The sequence below is a fragment of the Dryobates pubescens genome, chromosome 15, assembly GCF_014839835.1.
Source record: "Dryobates pubescens isolate bDryPub1 chromosome 15, bDryPub1.pri, whole genome shotgun sequence".
NCBI lineage: Eukaryota > Metazoa > Chordata > Aves > Piciformes > Picidae > Dryobates > Dryobates pubescens.
In genome coordinates, this window is record NC_071626.1 from 2,146,860 (window position 1) to 2,170,732 (window position 23,873).

The window sequence follows — 23,873 nt, forward strand, 5'->3', positions numbered from 1 at the left end:
TGCCCAGGGAGGTGGTGGAGTCAGCATCCCTGGAGGTGTTCACAAAAGGCTTGGATGTGGCACTTGGAGCCATGGTTTAGTTGTCAGGAGGTGTTAGGTTGCACTTGATGATCTCTGAGGTCTTTTCCAACCTTATTGATTCTATGATTCTATAAAAGATGACTGCCCTTAAGAGTAACCCTGAAGGTGGGGATGAAAGGGAAGCTGAAGCAGCCACATGTAGCTTTCTGTTTAGCTCTAGACCAAGCAGCAAAACAACAGCTTGGGATGAAGCTTTTGGAAGCATCACTCAGCTTGCAAATGGATTGAGAGCTTCCAGGTCACACCAGAAAACAAGCCCAGAACACAAACATTTTTTGTTCTCTATTTCTGAACTGATTGTGGCTGCTTTTAAATGATGCTCTCACAGGAGCTAGCACTTCATGCTCATCAAACAGATGACACAAGCACAATCTGCAGGCTCTTGTAGCTTCAGTCCTGCTCCTTCCTTGCAGAGTCAGGTGATGGAGCTCTGACAGCTCCAGCCACAATCTCCATGTATAGAATGAATGCCTCTGTGGCCTCAGTCCTGCTCCTTCCTTGCAGAGTCAGGTGATGGAGCTCTGACAGCTCCAGACACAATCTCCATGTATAGAATGAATGCCTCTGTGGCCTCAGTCCTGCTCCTTCCTTGCAGAGTCAGGTGATGGAGCTCTGACAGCTCCAGACACAATCTCAATGTATAGAATCAATGCCTCTGTGGCCTCAGTCCTGCTCCTTCCTTGCAGAGTCAGGTGATGGAGCTCTGACAGCTCCAGCCACAATCTCCATGTATAGAATGAATGCCTCTGTGGCCTCAGTCCTGCTCCTTCCTTGCAGAGTCAGGTGATGGAGCTCTGACAGCTCCAGACACAATCTCCATGTATAGAATGAATGCCTCTGTGGCCTCAGTCCTGCTCCTTCCTTGCAGAGTCAGGTGATGGAGCTCTGACAGCTCCAGACACAATCTCAATGTATAGAATCAATGTCTCTGTGGCCTCAGTCCTGCTCCTTCCTTGCAGAGTCAGGTGATGGAGCTCTGACAGCTCAAGGTACCAGCACAATCTGCAGAGCTATTGTCTCTGTGGCTTCAGTGTTGCCCTTTCCTTGCATGGTCAAGTGATGCTCAGGTGGAAGCCTTTGTCCCTAGCACAAGGGTGTTTGGTTTTCCAGGTTTGCAGTCCAAGTTTAATTTCACACCTCAGCTGAGCTGCTGAGGATCTGCACAGCTTTGCAGCTCTTCAGCTGCAGTAATCACTCCACACTGATGCACTCATTGGCATCTCCAGAGTCCAGCTGTTCAGCTCAGCTAATTGCAGTGCAGGGTTTTGTGCTAAGCCTTGAGTCTGGGGGTGACAAACCTGTTCCAAAAGGAGGTTCCTGACCCCTGGTTTCGATTGCCCCTTAGCTGATTTCCACGATTCCAACCAGCCGCCTGAAGTTCCTGAAAGAAGCAGGTCATGGAACACAAAAGGAGGAGATTCCTGAGGAGGAGCTGGCAGAGGATGTGGAGGAGATTGATCATGCTGAGAGAGAGCTACGTCGTGGTCAGATCTTGTGGTTTAGGGGCCTGAACAGGATACAAACTCAGGTATGGTCTTGGAGAAGGTAGGATGGCAGTGGGTGTTAGGAGGGCAACCTCTCCATCTCCAGACCCTTTGGCTAAGGTGGAAGTTCTCAGTGGTGTGACTGTCAGAAGGGGCTGCTGTGCAGTCTCTCAGGGTGTCCTCTGTTTCCTTCAGCTCTAAGTGCAACTTTGAAGCTGTGTAGCTGCTCTGTTAGGGGCAAAAAAAGAGGAGAGGGGAGAAAGAAAAACCCACAACCAAACAAGTGCCTTGTGGTTTCCTGGTTTTGTCCTTTTACTCTTTGTGTGCTGTAGATGGGATGATCCTTTCTCTTGTTCTCTCTCTCTCTCTCTCTTTCTCTCTCTTGCTGAGCAAGCTGTCACAATCTCTGATTCCTTGCAGATGGATGTAGTGAATGCTTTCCAGAGTGGAAGTACCATTCAGGGGGCTCTAAGGCGACAACCCTCCATCGCCAGCCAGCACCATGATGTAACAAATATTTCTACCCCTACACATGTAGTGTTTTCCTCTACTACTGCTTCTACTACTGTGGGGTGTGAGTGTGTGTTCCTAAAGTGCATGACAATTAACATTTCCTAATTCACCTACCTAACGTTCTCTTCCATTCTCTCCTTAGTACTTTGGAAGTAGGCTTTTCTAGAGCTCTTCCACAAAGTGGAGTCCTCAAGGCTTTGGGGGTTGGTTGTTTTTTGGGGGTGGGGGTTGTGGGGCTTTTGTTTTTCTGAAGAGGGCTGAGAACAGGTGGAACAGAATTGTTAAAAAGCCCTTTTTCAATGTGAGAGCTGTGAAGCCTGCACATCCTGTGCCTTCATCCATTTGTCTCCAGGGGGGATGGGGGTCGGGTTTTAAGGGTTAAAACAAACCAAAGGAGAAAACTGGTGTAAATTTTCGAGTATATGCCTCCCAGGGTGACTTGCACTGAATGAAGGAACGCTCTGATCATGGACCCCAGGTCTTGCAGTGCTCTGCCAATGGTATCTAAGGACCTTGTAAGGTGCTCGAGGGCATTTCTCAGGGCTTCAAGGTACATTCCTGAGGTGCTCAAGGAAATTTTTGAGGTGCTCCAGGTGAATTTTAAGGTTTTAAAGGACATCTCTAAGGTGCTCAAGGAAAATTTTGACGTCTTTAAGGACATTCCTAAGGTGCTCAAGGAAAATTTCTGAGGTGCTCCAGGAAATTTTTAAGGTGCTCAAGGAAATTTTTAAGGTGTTCCAGGTAAATTTTAATGTTTCTAAGGACATTTCTGAGGTGCTCAAGGAAATTTTTGAGGTGCTGCAGGTGAATTTTAAGGTTTTAAAGGACATCTCTAAGGTGCTCAAGGAAAATTCTGAGGTGCTCAAGGAAATTTTTAAGGTGCTCCAGGTAAATTCTAAAGTTTTTAAGGACATTTCTGAGATGCTCAAGGAAATTTTTAAGGTGCTGCAGGTGAATTTTAAGGTTTTAAAGGACATCTCTAAGGTGCTCAAGGAAAATTCTGAGGTGCTCCAGGAAATTTTTAAGGTGTTCCAGGTAAATATTAAAGTTTTTAAGGACATTTCTGAGGTGCTCAAGGAAATTTTAAAGGTGCTCCAGATAAATTCTAAAGTTTTTAAGGACATTTCTGAGATGCTCAAGGAAATTTTTGAGGTGCTCCAGGTGAATTTTAAGGTTTTAAAGGACATCTCTGAGGTGCTCAAGGAAAATTCTGAGGTGCTCAAGGAAATTTTTAAGGTGCTCCAGGTAAATTTTAAAGTTGGTAAGGACATTTCTCAGGGGTTCAAGGTACATTTTTGAGGTGCTCAAGGAAATTCTAAGGTGCTCAAGGAAATTTTAAAGGTGTTCCAGGTAAACATTAAAGTTTTTAAGGACATTCCTGAGGTGCTGAAGGAAATTTTTAAGGTGCTCCAGGTGAATTCTAAAGTTTTTAAGGACACTTCTGAGGTGCTCAAGGAAAATGTTAAGGTAATCAAGGAAATTTCTGAGGTGGTTAACTCTATTCTAGTCTATTTCTGAGGTGCTCCAGGAAAATTTTGAGGTGCTCAAGGAAATTTTTGAAGCTTTTGAGGACATTTTTGAGGTGCTAAAGGAAATTTCTAAGGTGCTCAAGAACATTTCCGAGGTGCTCAAGGAAAAAAATTAAGGTTTTAAAAGGTGTTTAAGGAAACCTAAGGATGTTTTAAGGTGTTTAAGGAAATCTTAAGGTATTTAAGGACACTTTTAAGGTTATTTTAAGTGATTTAAGGAAATGTTAAGGTATTATGGATGCGTTTAAGGACACTTTTAAGGTTATTTTAAGTGATTTAAGGAAACCTTAAGGCATTAAAGATGTATTTAAGGACATTTTAAAGGTTATTTTAAGGTATTGAAGGAAACCTTAAGGCATTAAAGATGTATTTAAGGACATTTTAAAGGTTATTTTAAGGTATTTAAGGAAATGTTAAGGTATTAAGGATGTATTTAAGGACATTTTTAAGGTTATTTTAAGGTATTTAAGGAAATGTTAAGGTATTAAGGATGTATTTAAGGACATTTTTAAGGTTATTTTAAGGTATTGAAGGAAATCTTAAGGTATTAAAGATGTATTTAAGGACATTTCTAAGGTTATTTTAAGGTATTGAAGGAAATCTTAAGGTATTGAAGGTAAAGAAGGTGGTGGGAAATGAAGGAGTATGTTAAAGAAATGAAGTGCAGTTAGGACATGGAGCCTGAAATGCATTTCCTTTGTAGCTTGTCAGCAACTTCTGAACCTCTGCTTTTCTTGGACCTTTGGGTTGTCTTAAACTGAATAACACAACTTTCTCAACATCAGGATTCAGGTGGAGAAAACAAAGCTTCTAAAATGCAGACAAGTCAGAAGAAAAGTAATTAGCTGATCCAAAAAAGGAACAAAAAGGGGGGGGGGGGGGAGGACAAAAGTTTTTTGAAGCACTGAATGGTGAAATTTTCACTCAAATCTGAAGGGTTTTTTCCTTTCTAGGTTCCTTCTGGCAGCAGTTCATAAGCCAGCAGTGAAAGTAAAAGCTTTGTCTCACCTTAATTCTGCCCTCTTCAAACTGTGGCATTTCAGTTTCAGCCTTCCTCTCTGTAGAGGTGTTAGAGATTTAATTACTCCTGTCTTGGAGGCTTAAAACTCTGGAGCCTGAAGATGCTTAACAGTTGTAGCCGAATATTGATAGCTGCTATCTGTTGTTGGAGGAGTTTTCCACCTTAATTGCATTTTTGCATGTCTGACTTCCTTAGAGACTGGTTAAATCCTTACCTATTTTTGTTGTAATAACTCTTGGAGGGCTGCTTTCTCTCCTCTGCTTTTTGAACTTTCAGCTTCCCCAGGTGGATGAAGACCCTTAATTTCAGGAGTTCTCTTAAATGCAATGCTCTCTTCTGGAGGTTGAAGAGTTTGGGGGAGGGAGGCTTGTTGTTTACCTGCCTTGTTGGGGGGTTTTTGGGGTGTAACTTGGGCTTTGGGGTTTTTTTTGAGGCTTTATTTTTTTGGGGGGGTTTGTTTTATGGTGGCTTCAGGGGTGTTTTGGGAGCTTTGTTTTCTGGGGCTTGTTTTGGTTCATTTTGGCTTGGCCAGAATTCCTGTTTCACTTTACACAAACATTTACCCTCTCTACTTGTTCCCCACTGGCAAGAAAGGTCTGTCCCTACTTCACAGTGGTATTGAGAAGCTCAGCTCACAAATTCCTGTGCCTCAAGGACATGAAATGAGAAGTAGATTGGACAGTAAGGATGCCCAGGATTGCATCTCCTAGTTAAAATGCTAATTAGTAACCTGTATCCCTAACCACACTCAAGAACATTAATTAGACATTCAGAATTCTCTAGAGAGCAACTTCATGCCAGGCTGCCATTTGAGCAGAATCTAATGGGTGCTGCAGCATCTCATTGCATCTGATAAGCAGTGCAGATGTGGAGCTGCAACACCAGAGGACCAGTTTTTGCTCCTCACTAAGCAGTACAGTCTTCTGCTCCACCTCCCAGAGCAACTTTTGATGATATCATAGAGTCACAGAATGGGAGGGATTGGAAGGGACCTCCAGAGATCACCCAGCCCACCCCTCCCTGCCAAAGCAGGATCACCTAGGGCAGGCCACACAGGAACACATCCAGATGGGCTTTGGAAGTCTCCAGAGAAGGTGGATAACAAATTATCCATGGGACAGCAATGTGCCCTTGTGGCCAAGAGGGCCAATGGGATCCTGGGGTGCATTCAGAGGAGTGTGTCCAGCAGATCCGGGGAGGTTCTCCTCCCCCTCTGCTCTGCCCTGCTGAGACCTCACCTGGAATACTGTGCCCAGTTTTGGGCTCCCAATCAAGGGGGACAGGGATCTGCTGGAGAGAGTCCAAGGGAGGGCTATGAGGATGAGGAAGGGACTGGAGCACTGCCCTGTGAGGAGAGGCTGAGAGCCCTGGGGCTGTTTAGTCAGGAAAAGACTGAGAGGGGATTTAATAAATGTCTATCAATATCTGAGGGCTGGGGGTCAGGAGGCAGGGGCCAGGCTCTGCTCTGTTGCACTCTGGGATAGGACAAGGGGCAATGGATGGAAACTACAGCACAGGAGGTTCCACCTCAACACAAGGAGGAACTTCTTCCCTGTAAGGGTCACAGAGCCCTGGAGCAGGCTGCCCAGAGAGGTTGTGGAGTCTCCTTCTCTGGAGGCTTTCCAGACCCTTCTGGATGTGTTCCTCTGTGACCTGTGCTGGATTCTATGGCCCTGCTCTGGCAGGGGTTTGGACTTGATGATGATCTGCAGAGGTCCCTTCCAACCCCTAACATCCTGTGTGACTCCACAGCCTCTCTGGGCAGCTTGCTCCTGGGCTCCAGCACCCTCCCAATAACAAAGTTTTCCCTTGTGTTGAGGTGGAACTTTCTGGCTTCCAGTCTGTGTCCATTGCCCCTTGTGCTATCACAGACCACCACTGAAAAGACACCAAAGACACTGGAAGGCCACCAAAGAACTAGCACCTTCTGGACTCCCACCCCTCAGATATTGATCAGATCCCCTCTCAAGTCTTCTTCTTCCCAGACTAAACAGCCCCAGGTCTCTCAGCCTTTCCTCATCCAGTTCCTCTGTCATCCTCATAGCCCTCTGAGGACTCTGTTAGTATGTATTAACCAAGGTCAAACTGGATGTGATCCTGAGCAACCTCGGTCTCGCTGGAGATGCCCCTGCTCACTGCAGGAGGACGAGATGGCCTCTGAGGGTCCCTTCCAGCCTGATGCATTCAGTGGTTGTCTCAGAGGGAGCAGATGTGTTCTGTTTGATTGTCTCTCTTTCAGAGCTGTTTGTTGGAGGAGAGTTGAGCTGCTGCTGTGAAGTGAGGCTGCAACTCTTAAGCAGCCATCTGGCCAGGAGGATTTGGAGTGCTTACTGCATTCCTTGCTATTCTGGTACTAATATGAGGAAGGCCTGATGACAGTGTCAAACACACATAACAAATGCTCTCCTTATTTATAGTTAACCTGTCTCCTCCAATTATCCCAAGTAGCTAAAGCCTTCAGGTTCCCCCTGTTTCAGTAGAACATCAATGCTGATGGGCTGATGTCTGCCTTCAGGGCTGGGCTCTTGCAGGACCCTGGGTTCACAGGAGCCTCTCCAGCACTTTTAGTATGCATCAAGCTTTTGTTGTGGGTATGCTTGCATTGCTGTGGTAACTGCAGCTGGCCTGGTGAGCCCCAGATAGTTTTCCATCGCTGCTGATGTTCTAATTCTCCCCCTGCAAGCCCCCAAGGGCCGGTCCCCCCGGGGGCAGCCAGGCCTGGCGGTGGCACAGCACCATGCAACATGCCACAGAATGGCTCTGCAAACTTGCAGCCTGGCCTTGGCACCACTGGTTTGCTCAGTGCCAAGTCAGCTTCTGCAGCTTGCTGCTGGACTTGCTTCAACCTCATGAACATGCCAGCTCCTTAATGGCCTGCTCAAGTGTTTCAAGTCATAGAACCATAGAGTTGTTTTGTTGGGAAGGGTCATCGAGTCCAACCGCTCTCCGGCTCCACCGAGGCTGGTGCTGAACCGCGGCCCTCAGCACCACGTCTCTGCCCCCTTGAAGCACCTCCAGGGGTGGAGATGCAACCACCTCCCTGGGGAGCCTGTTCCAGTCTTTCAGAATCATTTCAGTCAAGGAGTTTCTTCTGATGTCCAACTTAAACTTCCCCTGGTGCAGTTTGAGCTCTCTCATCTTGCTGCAAGCTCCTTTCAGGTAGTCCTGGAGAGCAAGAAGATCTCCTCTCACTCCCTTTTCTCCAGACCAAACAACCCCAGTTTCTTCAGCTGCTTTTCATAAGAGCTGTTCTCCAGACCCTGTCATGGAGGGGAAAGTACTAGCTGTTGTAGCTCTGACTTCTCAAGCACATTCACACTATTCCCTTCTCCTCCCTTTACTTTACTCCCTTTAGTTTTGTGCTCCCCACTTGTGTGCTTCGCATCTCCCTGGTGCTTTCCATGGCTAAGGAGCCTTGAGCATAAAAATGGGGACCTGATAGCTTTGGAGGCCATTTCATAGAATGGTTTGGGTTGGAAGGGACCCTAAAGATTATCTTGTTCCAACCCCCCTGCCATGGGCAGGGACACCTTCCACTAGCCCAGGTTGCTCAAGGCCTCATCCAGCCTGGCCTTGAACACCTCCTTGTACAGCCTCCTCTGAGGGGGTAGAGGTGAGGTAGCAGTGCTCTTTCTCGAGGTCAAAGAACACAGTCAGGACCTAAAACTTTACCACATGCAGTGATTTTCTGTGACCACAAATTTGATGATGCACTGCTTTGGGGGAGCCCTGCTGATTGGACACTGGGTCTGGGTGAGGGATCTTAGCTGGCTTGAAGTCTTTGCTCTTGACTTGCTTCATTCCTTCATCTGGAGTATTTTTACTCTCGAGAAGCTCTACAGAAAACCCAGTCCTGAGCTATTTCTCAGCCTGAAACAAGTCATCAGGATCACATTAGGAAGAATTTCTTTGCTGCAAGAGTGGTCAGGGGTTGGAACAGGCTGCCCAGGGAGGTGGTGGAGTCCCCATCCATGGAGGTGTTCAAGAAACCTGTGGCCATGGCACCTGGGGATGTGGTTGAGTGGCCATGGTGGTGCTGGGTTGACAGTTGGACTCGATCTTGGAGAGCCTTTCCAAGCAAAACAATTGTATGATTCTATGCCAGCTTCATTCCTTCATCTGGAGTATTTTTACTACCAAGAATCTCTACAGAAGAACCAGCCATGACCTATTTCTCAGCTTGAAACAAGTCATCTTGGATGTGCTAAAAAAAAAACCCCAGATCTGTAGCCTGGACTTGCTGTTTGTAACATTAAGTTCTTATTTACTACAGAGTTGCTCTGCTGCTTACTATACAACATAAGAGCTTTGGAATTGAAACTGTGCTGTTCTGGAGACTTGAATGGAGATGTTGAGAATTGAACAGGGAAGCTGCAGAAGGGGGAAACAAAAGAACTGTGACCAGCAGGATGAGGGAGGGTGATTCTTCCCCTCTGCTCTGCTCTTGTGAGGCCCCCACCTGGAACACTGCATCTAGTTCTGGGAGCCCCAACACAAGAAGGACCTGGAACTGCTGGAGAGGGTCCAGAGGCCATAAAGATGATCAGAGGGCTGGAGCACCTCCCCTATGGGGACAGGCTGAGGGAGCTGCGGCTGTTCAGCCTGGAGAAGAGGTGGCTCTGGAGAGACCTTAGACCTGAAGGGGCACCGGGAGAGCTGGGGAGGGACTTTTGACAAGGGCTAGGAGTGATAGGATGAGAGGGAATGGACTGAAGCTGGAAGAGGGCAGGTTTAGACTGGAGATTAGGAAGAACTTCTTTCCAGTGAGGGTGGGAAGACACTGGAACAGGTTGCCCAGGGAGGCTGTGGATGTCCCCTCCCTGGAGGTGTTGAAGGCCAGGCTGGATGAGGCCTTGAGCAGCCTGGGCTGGTGAGAGGTGTCCCTGCCCATGGCAGGGGGGTTGGAACTGAATGATCTTTAAGGTCCATTCCAACCCAAACTGTTCTCTGAGTCTATGAAAGGGCTCAGTGGGCAAAGGGGTCACTGACTCTGCCTAACCTAATTCACTTTAGCAGTTGAAGGATGAATCCTGAGTGGCTGTCATTGCTGTCTGGGAGGAGAAGGGGGAGGGTGGTTTCATTATTCAAGTTCCAATTGGGGAAAGCTTCAAATTCCAGTCAAGGATTTGCAGAATGCAGCTGTGCTTTATCTCCTTGGAAATGGTTTATTTGTTCCTTCTGTCAACTTAGCTCTGTGCTTGGAAAGGGAAAAAGAAAGAGAGGTAGTTCAGCAGTGGAGGAAGGACTTGATGAAATACTCAGCCTGGGAGTTCTGTCCATGAATTCAGTGTAAATTGAAGGCTCAAGCAAAGGTTGATCTTCCTCTTCTCATACCCTTTGTGCTACTTGAGTAGTCTCTTCTGAGCTGTAGGCACTGAAGGAAGCAAGAGATGATTGAATTTCCTCCTTGCTGCGTTTCCAAAGCTGTGTTGAGTAAGGAGCTTTCTCTGGCGTGCTGCCTGGGTATATACTCGAATATTTACAGCTGTTCCAGGGGTATCCTGGTTTTGTTTTGCATGACTCCCAACGTTCAGTCATCCTGACATTGGCTTACACTTGCTTGGCTTTTCCATAGTCAGTTGACATCCCAATCCCTAGCATGAGAATTCAGTAATCCTTTGATCCTCTACTGATTTCCAGCCTCTTCCCCCAGGCACTGTGCTCCCCCCTGTCCCCAGATACCCAACCAAACACTCTCTTTGAGGTTGATTTCAGTCTGTGACTCAGTCGATAGTCCTTGGCCTCACTTCATAGCCCACCTTGAGCAGACCAATTCTAGCGCCATGCCTGAACCTTTTGAGGCCCTTCTCCAGCTTTTTGTGGTACTTTTTCTTTACTCTGTCTTCCTCCCGTGTGTCGACTTGGCAGCGCTCTACTGAACTGCTTCTCATTTCTTACAGTCGGTTGCAAGCTCCACCGCATCACATCCAAGCTCGATTCACTCATGTCTAAGCTGTTTGTGGATTCAAACTCATCCGAGCCATGACCCACCCCCCCCTCCCCCCTCCCCCTCGACCTCCTGCCACCTCCAAGCTTCTCACCGCCCCTCTTTTCTTTTGTTTCGTTTTGTTTCCCCCTCCCCCTCCCGGGCCGGCAGATCCGAGTGGTGAATGCGTTTCGTAGCTCCTTGTACGAGGGGCTGGAGAAGCCGGAGACGCGGAGCTCCATCCACAACTTCATGACGCATCCCGAGTTTAGAATAGAAGACTCCGAGCCTCACATCCCCCTGATCGACGACACGGACGCGGAGGACGACGCTCCCACCAAGCGCAACTCCAGCCCTCCCCCGCCCTCCCCCAACAGGAACAACAACAACGCGGCGGCCGCCGCCGACGGCGCCGTCGTCCACCTCACCGCAGGCAGGAGGAACAAGTCTGCTACCTCTTCGTCCCCAGGGAGCCCTCTACACAGTTTGGAAACGTCCCTCTGATGGCAGCGAAGCCGAGCGCCGCGGGAAGCGCAGCTCTCTCGAGCCGCAAACGGCAAGTTTGGGTCTCTTCACGTTGGTGGTGTTGTGGTGGTGGTGGTGATGATGGTGGTGGTGGTGGTGGTGGTGGTGATGGACAGACAAGGTGGGAGAATTTCTTGTCTTTGGACTTCGAACAGAAGACAACAAACAAACCAACCCACCCGCGGCCACCCCCGCACAAGGCACCGCAACCCAGCCCAACCCGACAACACTTGTACGAATGTAGATTTATTTTTTTAACAAAAGAAAAGAAATAAAAATAAAAAAGCTTTCTGCCAGACTTTGGAGGGTGCTTTTCTGGGGGGGCGGGGGGTGGGGGAGGAGCTTCATCAACTCTTGGAGAGAGAGAGAGAGATGAATAACGACGAAAATGAAACAATAAAGCAACAACAACAATTCTATATATATATATATATATGTGAGTCAAGAAAAAAAACAATAAATCCTTGGGCATAAACTAACAAAGTGACCTGAGGAGCATCTGTTGTACTCTTGAGAATGGTCCTGCAGGAGATGTGTGTTTAGCTGAGCTTGAGAGAGCCTTTTCGTGGAGGGGAAGGGCAAAAACAGGGCAAAACACAAAATGAGGAGAGCCCTGGCATGGTGGAATGGATAACTTTTAATTTCTGCTGTTGGCTGTTAATAATTTGGATTATTTATGTTTATAAATGAGAACAGATCTGTTTACAAAAGGTTTGTAGATACTTTTTTTTGGGGGGGGGTGGGAAGGAGAGGGAGGGTGGTGAGGGAGGGGTTCTTTTTTGGGGGTGGGGGGGGTGGTTGGGTTCCTGTTGATAGATGGGAAGCTTCCTTATCAATCATGCAGAGATGAAAATAAAGACATGAATCAACGAATCAAATGTAAAAAAGGCAACAACAAACGAGAATCCAAACATAGAGAATCCAGTCAGAAAGAGAATCCAAACTAACTGAAATTCCAAAGAGAATCCAAACTAACTGAAAAATCCAAACTGAGGAATCCAAATAGAATCCAAACTAACTGAGAAATCCAAACAAATAGAATCCAGAGAATCCAAACTGAGAAATCCAAATGGAATCCAAACTAACTGAGAATCCAAATAGAATCCAAACTGAGGAATCCAAATAGAATCCAAACTAACTGAGAATCCAAACAAACAGAATCCAAACTGAGAATCCAAACTGAAAATCCAAACTGAGAAATCCAAATAGAATCCAAACTAATTGAGAAATCCAAGTAGAATCCAAACTAACTGAGAATCCAATCAAATAGAATCCAGAGAATCCAAATTAATAGAGAATCCAAACTGAGAAATCCAAATAGAATCCAAACTAACTGAGAATCCAATCAAATAGAATCCAGAGAATCCAAACTGATAGAGAATCCAAACTAACTGAGAAATCCAAACAGAATCCAAACAGAGAATCCAAATAGAATCCAGAGAATCCAAACTAACTGAGAATCCAAACTGAGAAATCCAAACAGAATCCAAGCTAATTGAGAATCCAAATAGAATCCAAACCGAGAATCCAAGCAAATAGAATCCAAACAGAGAATCCAGATAGAATCCACACTGAGAATCCAAACTAACTGAGAATCCAAACAAATAGAATCCAAACAGAGAATCCAAACTGAATCCAAACAGAGAATCCAAACTAACTGAGAATCCAAACAGAGAATCCAAACTAGCTGAGAATCCAAACAAATAGAATCCAAACAGAGAATCCAAGCTGAATCCAAACAGAGAATCCAAACTGAATCCAAACAGAGAATCCAAACTAACTGAGAATCCAAACAAATAGAATCCAAACAGAGAATCCAAACTGAATCCAAACAGAGAATCCAAACTAATTGAGAATCCAAACAAATGGAATCCAAACTAACTGAGAATCCAAACAAAAAGAGAAAATAAAGTTAAAAAAAAAAATTACCAAAAAGATACCCCAAAAACCAACCCCCAAAATAAACTGGTCCTTCAGCTAGTGCTGTATTTTCAGGGGGAAAAAGAACCCCCAACCCCAGCTCCAGGAAGGCTGTTTCCATGGAAACTACAAAATTTTGCCTGAAAAAAAAAAAAAAGAAAAAAAAGAAAGAAAAAAAGAAAGGGAAAAAAAAATAAGAAAAAAGGAAAAAAAAAAAAAAAGTAAAAAAAAAAACAAACCCCAAACAAAAGCTTTTCCCTTGTGAAATATTGTAGATAAATTGCTAATAACTGCTAGCCAAATAGCTGAAGACTAAACGCTTTGTAAAGAGACAACAAACAGAACACTAAAGACAGAGAGGAAACCAAACCAGCGAAGCGAGAGGAGCAGTTAGGTGTTCTCCGTGACCTCTGCCCTGCTTCTAGCTCCTTCCCTTGCAAGTGATGGTTGTTGGGGCAACTTGCTTTTCATTTTGAGCAACTTGGAAACAAAACCAAACCGATTCCATGGAGAAGTCATTGACTTTGCTGCTTGCTTTGGGGTTTTTTTTTGGGGGGGGGCTTTTTTTGGTTGTTTTCCTTTTCGCTTTCCTTGGGTGGTTCAGCACTGGGCAGGGTTTGTTTTCAGTGCAGGGCAGCAGTGGGGGACGTGCTTGAAACGTTTCTGTTCTCTCTGGCAAACCAAAAGTAGTCAACAACAACAACAACCAAAACCAAACCCCAACCAAACAAGGGATGAAATCCAAACCAACATCAGAACCTTTAGTCCTCTTTTGAGGTTGGTTTTTCTTTTGGTCTCCACAGGTTAGGTTTTGTTTTGGTTTTTTTTTTTTTAGTGCTGTCTTGGTGAACTGTGAGTGGAACTGTGATTTGATTTTATTCTTTTATTATTAATAATAATAATTTTTTGTTTTATTTTTCCCCCCTTTTTTGTTTTAATTGGTTTCATTTTGGTTTGGGGTTTTCTAATCTCTCGAGATCCTTCGTGCAGCATGAGGGCTGTTGGCAATTTGGAGAGGCTGTCAGTGGCGGGGGGGGGGAGGGGGGTAGCATCCATGTTCTCCTTTTTGTTTTTGCAACTTGTTTGTAAACATGAATAAATCTGCCCTTTTGTTAAAATAAAATTGCAGCCATGGTTTCTTACAGCTCTATTCATTCAGGAGTCTTTTGTTGGCAGGGTTTTGGTGTGCCTTTCCCCTCGGCTCCATCCCCAGATGCCCAGATTGCAGTGGGGTGGAAGGGATCCTCAAAGGGCATCAAGTCTAATCCCCCCCTGAAGTCAGCAGGGATGCCTCCACCTAGAGCAGGCTGCCCAGGGCATAGGGTGCTTGGTTACATGGTTTAGTTGATTAAGTGGTGTTGGATGATAGGTTGGACATGATGATCTTGAAGGTCTCTTCCAACCTGGTCTGGTCTTGTCCTCTCCTATCCTCTCTCCTATCCCATCCCATCCTCTCTCCTATCCCATCCCATCCCCTCTCCTATCCCATCCCCTCTCCTATCCCATCCCCTCTCCTATCCCATCCCATCCTCTCTCCTATCCCATCTTCTATCCTCTCTCCTATCCAATCTTCTATCCTCTCTCCTATCCTATCTTCTATCCTCTCTCCTATCCTATCCTCTCTCCTATCCTCTCTCCTATCCTATCTTCTATCCTATCCTATCCTCTCTCCTATCCTATCTTCTCTCCTATCCTATCTTCTCTCCTATCCTATCTTCTCTCCTATCCTATCCTCTATCCTATCCTATCCTCTATCCTATCCTCTATCCTATCCTATCTTCTATCCTATCTTCTATCTTCTATCCTATTCTATGAAGTCTGAGCTTGGATGGGCTCATCCCATCCCTGGGCAGCCTGTTCCAGTGTCTCACCACCCTCGTTGCGCAGAACTTCCTCCTGATGTCCAACCTAAATCTGCCCTGCTCCAGTCTCAAACCATTGCCCCATGTCCTGTCACTTACAAGCCCTTCTGAACAGTCCCTCCCTAGTGTCAAAAGGAAGTTTTGGTGCTGGAGCATGGCCAGAGGAAAGCAACAAAGCTGGGTTCAGTTTTGGGCCCCTCACTCCAGCAAGGACATTGAGGGGCTGGAGAAGGGCAATGAAGCTGAGGAAGGGCCTGGAGAACAGGGCTGGGGAGGAGCAGCTGAGGGAGCTGGGGGTGTTCAGCGTGGCAAAAAGGCTGAAGGGAGACCTCATTGCCCTCCCTGAGATAAGGCTGGAGTGAGGTTGGGGTTGGTCTCTTCTCCCTAGTTCCAGGTGATAGGAAATGGCCTGAAATTGTGCCAGGGGTGGGTTAGGTTGGAGAGGAGGAAAAATTTCTTGGTACAAGAGTGGTCAGGGATTGGCAGAGGCTGCCTGGAAGAGGGAATGGCTTCATGGAGTAGGCTGGAGAGAATCATGGCCACAATTTAATGCCAAGCCAGCGGGTTAATGCAGGGGTCTGCACCAAGTGTGAAAAGCACAGAAACAGCCAAGCAACACTCTTGCGCTTGCCTAGAGTGGCAGGAGGCTCTCCAGTGTGTTTTGAACAGAAAGCAAATGTGGTTCCTCATGGAAGGAAGGAAGGAAGGACTTTGTTTGTTGCTGTGTTGGCCTGAGAAGTGGAGTTTCTCCTGCCAGTAGTGCCAGCCTCTGCTGTGCCCCAGACCTGAGATCCTTTTAAGGCTTGCAGAAACCACAGTGGAATGTCTCCACGTTCATCCTGCTCTTCCGATGCCAGTGCTTGGTTCTAAGGAGCTGCTTGGTGTCACCTCCACCCTCTCCCCAAGCTGTACATGTTTTCTGGTCTTGCAGATTTCCAGCCCTCACTGAAATACTTTTGTTGGATGAGCCAAGATCCAGCTCCAGCCATCTCCAGCCTGAAGTGGCCTCTGCTTGTTCAGGGTCATGTTAATGAGACATTCTCCTCCAGACTCAAGAGCCTTGGAGCTGTTTCTGTCTCTCTTCTGTCTTGGACTCCATACAGAACTACCTAACCACCTTCTTCAAGAGACTGCAGGACCCATCAAGGAGATGAGGCTTACACTGTGTCTAAACCAAAGGCAGTACTATGGGCATGACAAAAATCTTGGGATCTTCTCCCTTTCTGCTCTTCCCCCTTGCAGTCTGCACAGGCTTGCTGAGGGGAGGCAGTGAAGGACAGGTGGAGCGAGAGATGCAATAGTGCATTTGTCTCCTTTATCACTCTTCTGCCCTGCCTTATGATCTTCTGCCTTCTGCTTCCAAGATCTCACCTTCTAGCAGCACACACACTGGAAAACTGCTGTGCAATGGGGCTGGTGGTGCTTCCAGTCAAGGGTCCTTAATGTCTTCTTTAAGTGGTGTGAAGACTCGAAGAACTGGGTTTCAGACTAAGAATGAACAGAGCCTAACCCTGAGAAATTGATCAGAAGGAGGACTGAACATTCTGAGACCAAGTGTTTCTCCTGGGTTCATAGGCAGCACTTTCCTGGCTGAGCCCTTGATGCTCATTCATGGAATCATTAAGGTTGGAAAACACCTCTCAGATCATCCGGTCCAGCCATCAACCCCACACCACCCTGGCCATCAAACCCTCAAGTGCCATGGCCACAGGCTTCTTGAATACTGCCAGGCATGGGGTCTCCACCACCTCCCTGGGCAGCCTCTTCCAATCCCTGACCACTCTGTCAGTAAATAAATTCTTCCTAATATCCAACCTAAAGCTCCTCTGCTGCAGCCTGAGGCCATCAGCCCTTCTGTTGTTAGTTACGTGGGAGAAGAGGCCAACGCTGGCCTCACTCCAGCCTCTGTGCCTGCTTATGTGGCTGCTCCTTGGCACACAGACAAGGTTCCTGCTCCATGCATAGTGGGGACTGTGGTCATGCTTGCAGATGTGCAGGTGCTGAGAATGGGGATCATACTTCAAAACCCTGGGCCGGGAACTTGAAAAGCTTTCTGCCTTCTGTCAGGTATGTCTTTAACACCCACTTCAAATCAAAAGTCCTCAGGGCAGGGCTTTGAAAACATGCATGAAAGGGCTAGGAGGACTTAAGAAAGAAAATACCTGGCCAAGGTAAGGTAGGTATCTAAGAAAGCATCTACCTGAACCAACATGGTGACCTTGCCTGCAGACCGCTGTACCTGGAGGCCTGATCAACACACAACCCAACAGGAGCAGGCACAGGTTGTGCTTGCCTGCAGGTAGGAAACATCTGCCCCAGAGCCCCTCTGCTTCCCCACCACCCAACACCTGCCCCAGAGCCCCTCTGCTTCCCCACCACCCAACATCTGCCCCAGAGCCCCTCTGCTTCCCCATCACCCAACATCTGCCCCAGAGCCCCTCTGCTTCCCCACCACCCAACATCTGCCCCAGAGCCCCTCTGCTTCCCCATCACCCAACATCTGCCCCAGAGCCCCTCTGCTTCCCCACCACCCAACATCTGCCCCAGAGCCCCTCTGCTTCCCCACCACCCAACACCTGCCCCAGAGCCTCTCTGCTTCCCCACCACCCAACATCTGCCCCAGAGCCCCTCTGCTTCCCCACCACCCAACATCTGCCCCAGAGCCTCTCTGCTTCCCCACCACCCAACATCTGCCCCAGAGCCCCTCTGCTTCCCCACCACCCAAGCCCCCAAAACAAGCACTAAGCTTTTTTGGCTCTGTAGGGGGTCTTAATTTACCACAGCTGTGGGGTGTGAGGACTAGAACCACAGGAAGGAGCCAGGCTCTTCTCCTTTCTGCCTGCTGACAGGACAAGAGGCAATGGCTCCAGGTTACAACACATCAAATTCTACCTGAACACAGGAAAACACTTTCCTTTTTTCTCCTGTGCTGGTGGGCACAGGCTGGACCATGTTGCCCAGAGAGGTTGTAGTGTCAGCATCCTTGGCAGCACTTTCAAGCACAATTAGAGAGCAACCTTGAGCAAGCTGCTGTAGCTGAGCCTGCTTTGAGCAGGGACTTGGACTAGATGATCTGCAGGGGTCCCTGCCAGCCTTGGCCACTCTGTGCTGCTGACATTCTTGAGCAGGATCCCAACTAGTGTTATGGAATATTTCTAGGCATAGGTGGAATTCAGTTTTGGAGTTGGTGAAAAAAAATATCAATCTCTGCAGTGATCAAACCTGAGCCACAAGAAGAAAGGAGCTGGCACTTGTCTTTCTCTGGCACTTGTCCTTCTCTCCCCTTAACCTCATCTAATGGGCTTGCTGCTACCTGCCTGCTGTGACAGCACAGCTTGGATCACTTCTGCTAAAGTAAGCTCTTTTTTTTTTTTTTGAAGGATGACTGACTGGGAAAGCCAAAAAAAAAGTCTTTCAATGGCATTAACTTGAGCTCTGTTCTGTAGGGCTTCCTGGAATCCTCACGGGCTAAGGAACTAGCTAAGCAATTTTGGTGATGGGTCTGTTGGGCTTCAGCACTCTCAAACTGAACTCATACTCTCCTTTTCCTGATGAAGGTTAAAAAACCCTTTCCCTCTTTCTTCAGAAGATATATTCCCAAAGCCAGTGCTCAGCTTGTCCCATTCTGGGGGTTTATTTTGCTGCTGGTGGCGAACTGTAATGGGATTTTGATAAGACCATTGCCACCAAACCGAACCCCAAGAGCTCTCCACAAGCTCCATTGATATTTATTTTCATAACCATTTGGATGTAGGCAAAAAAAAAAAAGGTAGGCTCAGAGGTTGTAAAGACCCCTGAGGGCAGAAGGTGTAATGGTTCTACAGCTGCAAGCAGCCTGTAATTAAATCTTTGTGCCCTGAGACTACGTTCCTGCGCTGCACATGGGTGGAGGAATAACTGACACCACTCTGGCAAGGCAGCGCTCTGGGTCCCCTCCAGCGCCCACGGCACACCACCATCACCTGCTGGTGTCCTCATCTCTCAACAGCCTGAGGGACAAAGGCCTCTCTGGGGTCTGGAGAGCTCTTTTGCTAATGCAGCTGCCTCCAGTGTAATCTTAAGCAACTGAAGTCAGGTTCTCAGTTGTGTTTTAAAGCAGGATCGAGCCAGCAGTGTGCCCAGGTGGCAGAGAAGGCCAACGCCATCCTGGCCTGCATCAGGAACAGTGTGGCCAGCAGGAGCAGGGAGGTCATTGTGCCCTGTGCTCAGCACTGGTTAGGCCACACCTGGAGTCCTGTGTCCAGTTCTGGGCTCCTCAGGTTAGGAAAGATGTTGAGATGCTGGAAGGTGTCCAGAGAAGGGCAACAAAGCTGGGGAGGGGTCTGGAGCACAGCCCTGGGAGGAGAGGCTGAGGGAGCTGGGGTTGCTTAGCCTGGAGAAGAGGAGGCTCAGGGGAGACCTTGGTCTCTACAGCTCCCTGAAGGGAGGTTGTAGCCAGGTGGGGGTTGGTGTCTTCTCCCAGGCAACCAGCACCAGAACAAGAGGACACAGTCTCAATCTGTGCCAGGGGAGGTTCAGGCTGGATGTTAGGAAGAAGTTCCTCAAGGAAAGAGACTGGCTATTGGGATGTGCTGCCCAGGGAGCTGGTGGAGTCACCATCCCTGGAGGTGTTTAGGAAGAGACTGGATGGGGCACTTGGTGCCATGGTTTAGTTGATTAGATGGTGTTGGGTGATAGGTTGGACCCAATCTCTGAGGTCCTTTCCAACCTGGTTAATTCTGTTCTATTCTAAAAAGTCCTCATTTTGGACTGGATAGATTTCTAGGTGGACTAGAAGAGACCCTCTGTGCACACGCATGGATTGCCTCAGGTACGGGCACAGAGTGGCTGGAGAGCTGCTTGGTGGAAAATGATCTGGGGGTGCTGGTTGGTAGCAGCTGAATGTGAGCCAGCAGTGTGCTCAGGTGGCCAAGAAGGCCAATGGCATCCTGGCCTGGGTCAGCAATGGTGTGGCCAGCAGCAGCAGGGATGTCCAGGGGTACTTGGCACTGGTGAGGCTACCCCTGGAATCCTGGTTTGGGCCCCTCACCCCACAATGGACCTTGAGGGGCTGGAGCAGGTCCAGAGAAGGGCAGCAAAGCTGGGGAAGGGTCTGGAGAACAGGGCTGGGGAGCAGCAGCTGAGGGAGCTGGGGGTGTTCAGTGTGGAGGAGGCTGAGGGAGACCTCATTGCTCTCTACAGCTCCCTGAGAGGAGGCTGCAGCAAGGTGGAGCTTGGTCTCCCGTGCAACAGTGCCTGTGCTTACTGCAGAGGAGGTTGGACTGAACGACCCTGGGAGGTCCCTTCCAGCCCAGCCCATTCTGTGGTTACCGAACAAGTGTCAGGACCAGAGGAAATGGCCTCAAGTTGTGCCAGGGGAGGTTCAGGTGGGAGATCAGGAAACATTTCTCCACAGAAAGGGTTGTCAGGCACTGTCCCAGGCTGCCCAGGGAGGTGGTGGAGTCCCCACGGCTGGAGGGATTTCAAAGCCAGGTGGATGCGGCTGAGTGGCAGCGGCTCAGCAGCAGCGGCGGCGTTGCGAGCTCTAGGCGAGAGGCTGGACTTGAGCATCTCAAAGGTCACTTCCAAGCTCAGCAGCTGTCTGATTCGAAGAGACTGTACTTCGCTCGCCCTGGCCGATGAGGCCTCTCCGCTCCGCGGCCGCCGCTCACCGCTGAGGCGGCGTCTGCAGGTCGGGCGGTTGCCGGGCAACGCGGGCGGCGCGGCGGCTCGGCCCCTTTAAGGGCGAATCGAGCACCTACCGCACCGATAGGCTGCCGCAGAGGGCCCGCCCCCGGGCAGCGCTGGCCGCCAATGGGCGGGCGGAGCGGGAGGACGCGCTGTTGGCGCCGGGGATGAATTCGGGGCTCGGCCGGACGCGCCTGGCGCGCGCACCGGGGCTCTACCGGGGCCGGTCCCAGCCCCAGCCCCAGGCACTTCGGCAAGCCGCCGTTAACCGTCCCGCTGCGCCCATGGCCTCCGTGCTGGTAAGAGCACGGGCTCGGCCCCGCTCCGCCCCGGTAACGGCTCGGCCCCGGCTTCGGGCAGCGCTCCAGCGAGATGCAGCTGCCGACCTGCCAGCGGCTACCACGGCCGGCGGGTGTCGCCCGGCGCCCAGCTCCGTGCGGGGCCTGCTCTCGCCGTGCTTCCGCTGTCTGCGGGCCGGTAACGGTTCCTGAAGGTGATGGGGGGGGTATGGCGGGGCCGCCTTCAGCCGGAGTCTGACCGCTGCGCACCCTCTCCCCCAGGAGGACCCCGTCTTGATCCGGTCTCTCCGCGGCCACCGAGCGGCGGTGACGGGCGTCTCCTTCAACGCGGATGGCGCGGGGCTGGGTGAGTGCGGGGGCCCGCGGCGGGGGCCGGGCCGGTCTCCGTTTGCTTTCCGGGTGGGGCGGGCTCGCTGCCTCCCTTCCTCCCTCCGGCAGTCGCGGGCGGGTCCGGGCGCAGGTCCGGGCGCGGAGGCGGGGCGGGCTCCCGCGCCGGCCGGGCGGGACGAGCAGTCTCTGCCCCTTTCTTAAGCGACAACTTTTTGAGCAAACCACGCGGCGGGAGGAGGGGTTTGTCCCGCCACCGGAGAGGAGGAGGAGGAGGAAGTAAGTGAGGGGAGCGCCGGGGCCGGAGGCTGCCTCCGTGCTGCCGTTCTGCTCGCCCCGCGGCGCCCCTGGAAACCCCCGGGCCCGCCGCCGGGGGACGGGCGGTGAACTCGGCCGGCGGCCCGAGCGCGGAGCTGGGAGTTTGGGGGAGACGAGAGTGGTCCGGCAGCAGCACACGGAGCCCTTCTCGGCTAGGGGAGGCGTTTATCCGCCTGCGATGAGGATCCGTTTGGCGAGAAGATGGACGTGGGTCCGCAAAAGCTGCGTGTTTCTCGGCTTCTTGACCGTCGCTTACTTTGTGGTGGAGCTGTCAGTTTCTTCCTTAGGTGCCTCCTTCGCAGGGGAGAGCATCACCAAGGGGAAATGGGACAGGCACTTCTCCGGCAGAGCAGAAGCGGCTGTGGATCTGGCCCGTCCGGTTTATGCCAAATCCCCTCCCGATCCTTCTGCCCCGGGAGAATGGGGCAAAGCCACTCGCCTGCAGCTGAGCCCTGAGGAGAAGAAGCAGGAAGAGGAGCTCATCGAGAAGTATGCAATCAATATTTACTTGAGTGACAAAATCTCCCTCCACCGGCACATCGAGGACAACCGCCTGAGCGGCTGTAAAACCAAGTCCTACGACTACAGGAGGTTGCCCACCACGTCCGTCGTCATTGCTTTCTACAACGAGGCTTGGTCAACCTTGCTGAGGACCGTACACAGCGTCCTGGAAACGTCTCCTTCGGTGCTTCTCAAAGAGATTATCCTGGTGGATGACCTGAGCGATAAAGTGTATTTGAAGGCTGACCTGGAGAAATACATAAGCAGCCTGAAAAGGGTTCGGCTGATCAGGACCAACAAACGGGAAGGGCTGGTTCGTGCCCGCCTGATCGGTGCCACCTTTGCCACCGGGGACGTCCTCACCTTCCTGGATTGCCACTGCGAGTGCGTCTCCGGCTGGCTGGAGCCGCTGCTGGAGAGGATCGCCGAGAACCAGAGCGTCGTCGTGTGCCCCGTCATCGACACCATCGACTGGAAGACCTTCGAGTACTACATGCAGACGGCGGAGCCCATGATTGGGGGCTTCGACTGGCGGCTGACCTTCCAGTGGCACTCGGTGCCCAAGCACGAGCGCCTCCGCCGCGCCGCCGACACCGACCCCATCCGGTCCCCCACCATGGCCGGCGGCTTGTTTGCCGTCAGCAAGAAGTACTTCGAGTACCTGGGCACCTACGACACGGGCATGGACGTCTGGGGAGGGGAGAACCTGGAGCTGTCGTTTCGGGTCTGGCAGTGCGGGGGCACGCTGGAGATCCACCCCTGCTCCCACGTGGGCCACGTGTTCCCCAAGCGCGCCCCCTACGCCAGGCCCAGCTTCCTGCAGAACACGGCGCGGGCCGCCGAGGTCTGGATGGATCGCTACAAGGAGCACTTCTACAACAGGAACCCTTCGGCCAGGAAGGAGAACTACGGGGACATTTCCGAGAGGAAGCTCCTGAGGGAGCGTTTGAAGTGCAGGAGTTTCAGCTGGTACCTCCAGAACGTCTTCGCCGAGCTGCACGTCCCGGAGGACCGGCCCGGGTGGCACGGCGCTATCCGCAGCGCCGGGATAGCTTCGGAGTGCCTCGACTATGTCTTGCCAGAGCATCACCCCACTGGGGCTCACCTCTCTCTTTTTGGGTGCCACGGGCAAGGAGGCAATCAGTTTTTTGAGTACACGTCAAACCAGGAGATCAGGTTTAACTCCGTGACCGAGCTGTGCGCGGAGGTGCCCGAGAACGAGGACTTCGTCGGGATGCGGAGCTGCCCGAAGGACGGCTCTCCTCCCCCCGCAGGCATTATCTGGCATTTCAAAGAAGATGGGACCATTTATCACCCTCGCTCAGGGAGGTGCCTTACCGCCTACCGCACGGCCGAGGGGCGTGCCGACGTGCAGATGAGAACTTGCGAGGCTGGAGATAAAAATCAGATGTGGAAGTTTGAGAAGTAGGTCCCCGGCGGGCAGGAGCCTGGCCTGGGAGCCCCCACGGCCCTCGCCTGTGGGAGCAGATGGGGACGTTCAGCTGGAGGTCTTCAGCTGGTGGAGGAGCTGCACTGTGGTGAACTTTGGAGGGCAGGAGGAGATGCTGGGGTTTAGTTCCTGGGACACTGTGTGCTGGAAAGCAGGAGGGAATGCTGGGGCTTAGCTTCTGCAATGTTCTAATGTTGATCTAATGCCTTTTTGTTTTTTATTGTTGTGAAATTCTGATCTGTTATGCTTTAGTTACTGCCTCGATGATTAGGGTCAGACAAAGGCTTTTGAGTGGACTGAGGAGGGATTTTCCCCCCTCCTTTCGATAATTAGTATGCACATGACAGCTGCAGAGTAATGTTATGGGGAAGTAGAGAGTTTTTACTCCAACAAGGGCCTTACAGAAGGGGGAAAAAGACCTAGAGCAGTGGAGGAAAAAAAAAAAGGACC

General features: G+C 50.2%; 2 protein-coding genes across 2 annotated transcripts in view; both read left to right on the forward strand.

Annotated features, from left to right (window-relative positions):
- Nucleotides 1-11,163, forward strand: part of ATP2B1 (ATPase plasma membrane Ca2+ transporting 1) — a 78,357-nt gene extending 67,194 nt beyond the window's left edge. The window contains exons 20-22 of the mRNA XM_054167979.1: nt 1,427-1,609; nt 1,986-2,072; nt 10,726-11,163. Coding sequence (XP_054023954.1) covers nt 1,427-1,609; nt 1,986-2,072; nt 10,726-11,058 — 603 coding nt within the window. The 3' untranslated portion in view covers nt 11,059-11,163. The remainder of the gene's footprint in view (nt 1-1,426; nt 1,610-1,985; nt 2,073-10,725) is intronic.
- A 10,258-nt stretch (nt 11,164-21,421) lies between these two features.
- Nucleotides 21,422-23,402, forward strand: GALNT4 (polypeptide N-acetylgalactosaminyltransferase 4). The gene has a single exon (XM_009905994.2). It carries the CDS (start codon nt 21,651-21,653, stop codon nt 23,400-23,402), a length of 1,752 nt encoding a protein of 583 aa, XP_009904296.2. The 5' UTR covers nt 21,422-21,650.
- The last annotated feature ends 471 nt before the right edge of the window (nt 23,403-23,873 follow it).

Excerpts from the sequence above, each read along its gene's own strand:
- GALNT4 (XM_009905994.2), top strand. The coding sequence starts at position 21,651 with ATGAGGATCCGTTTGGCGAGAAGATGGACGTGGGTCCGCAAAAGCTGC.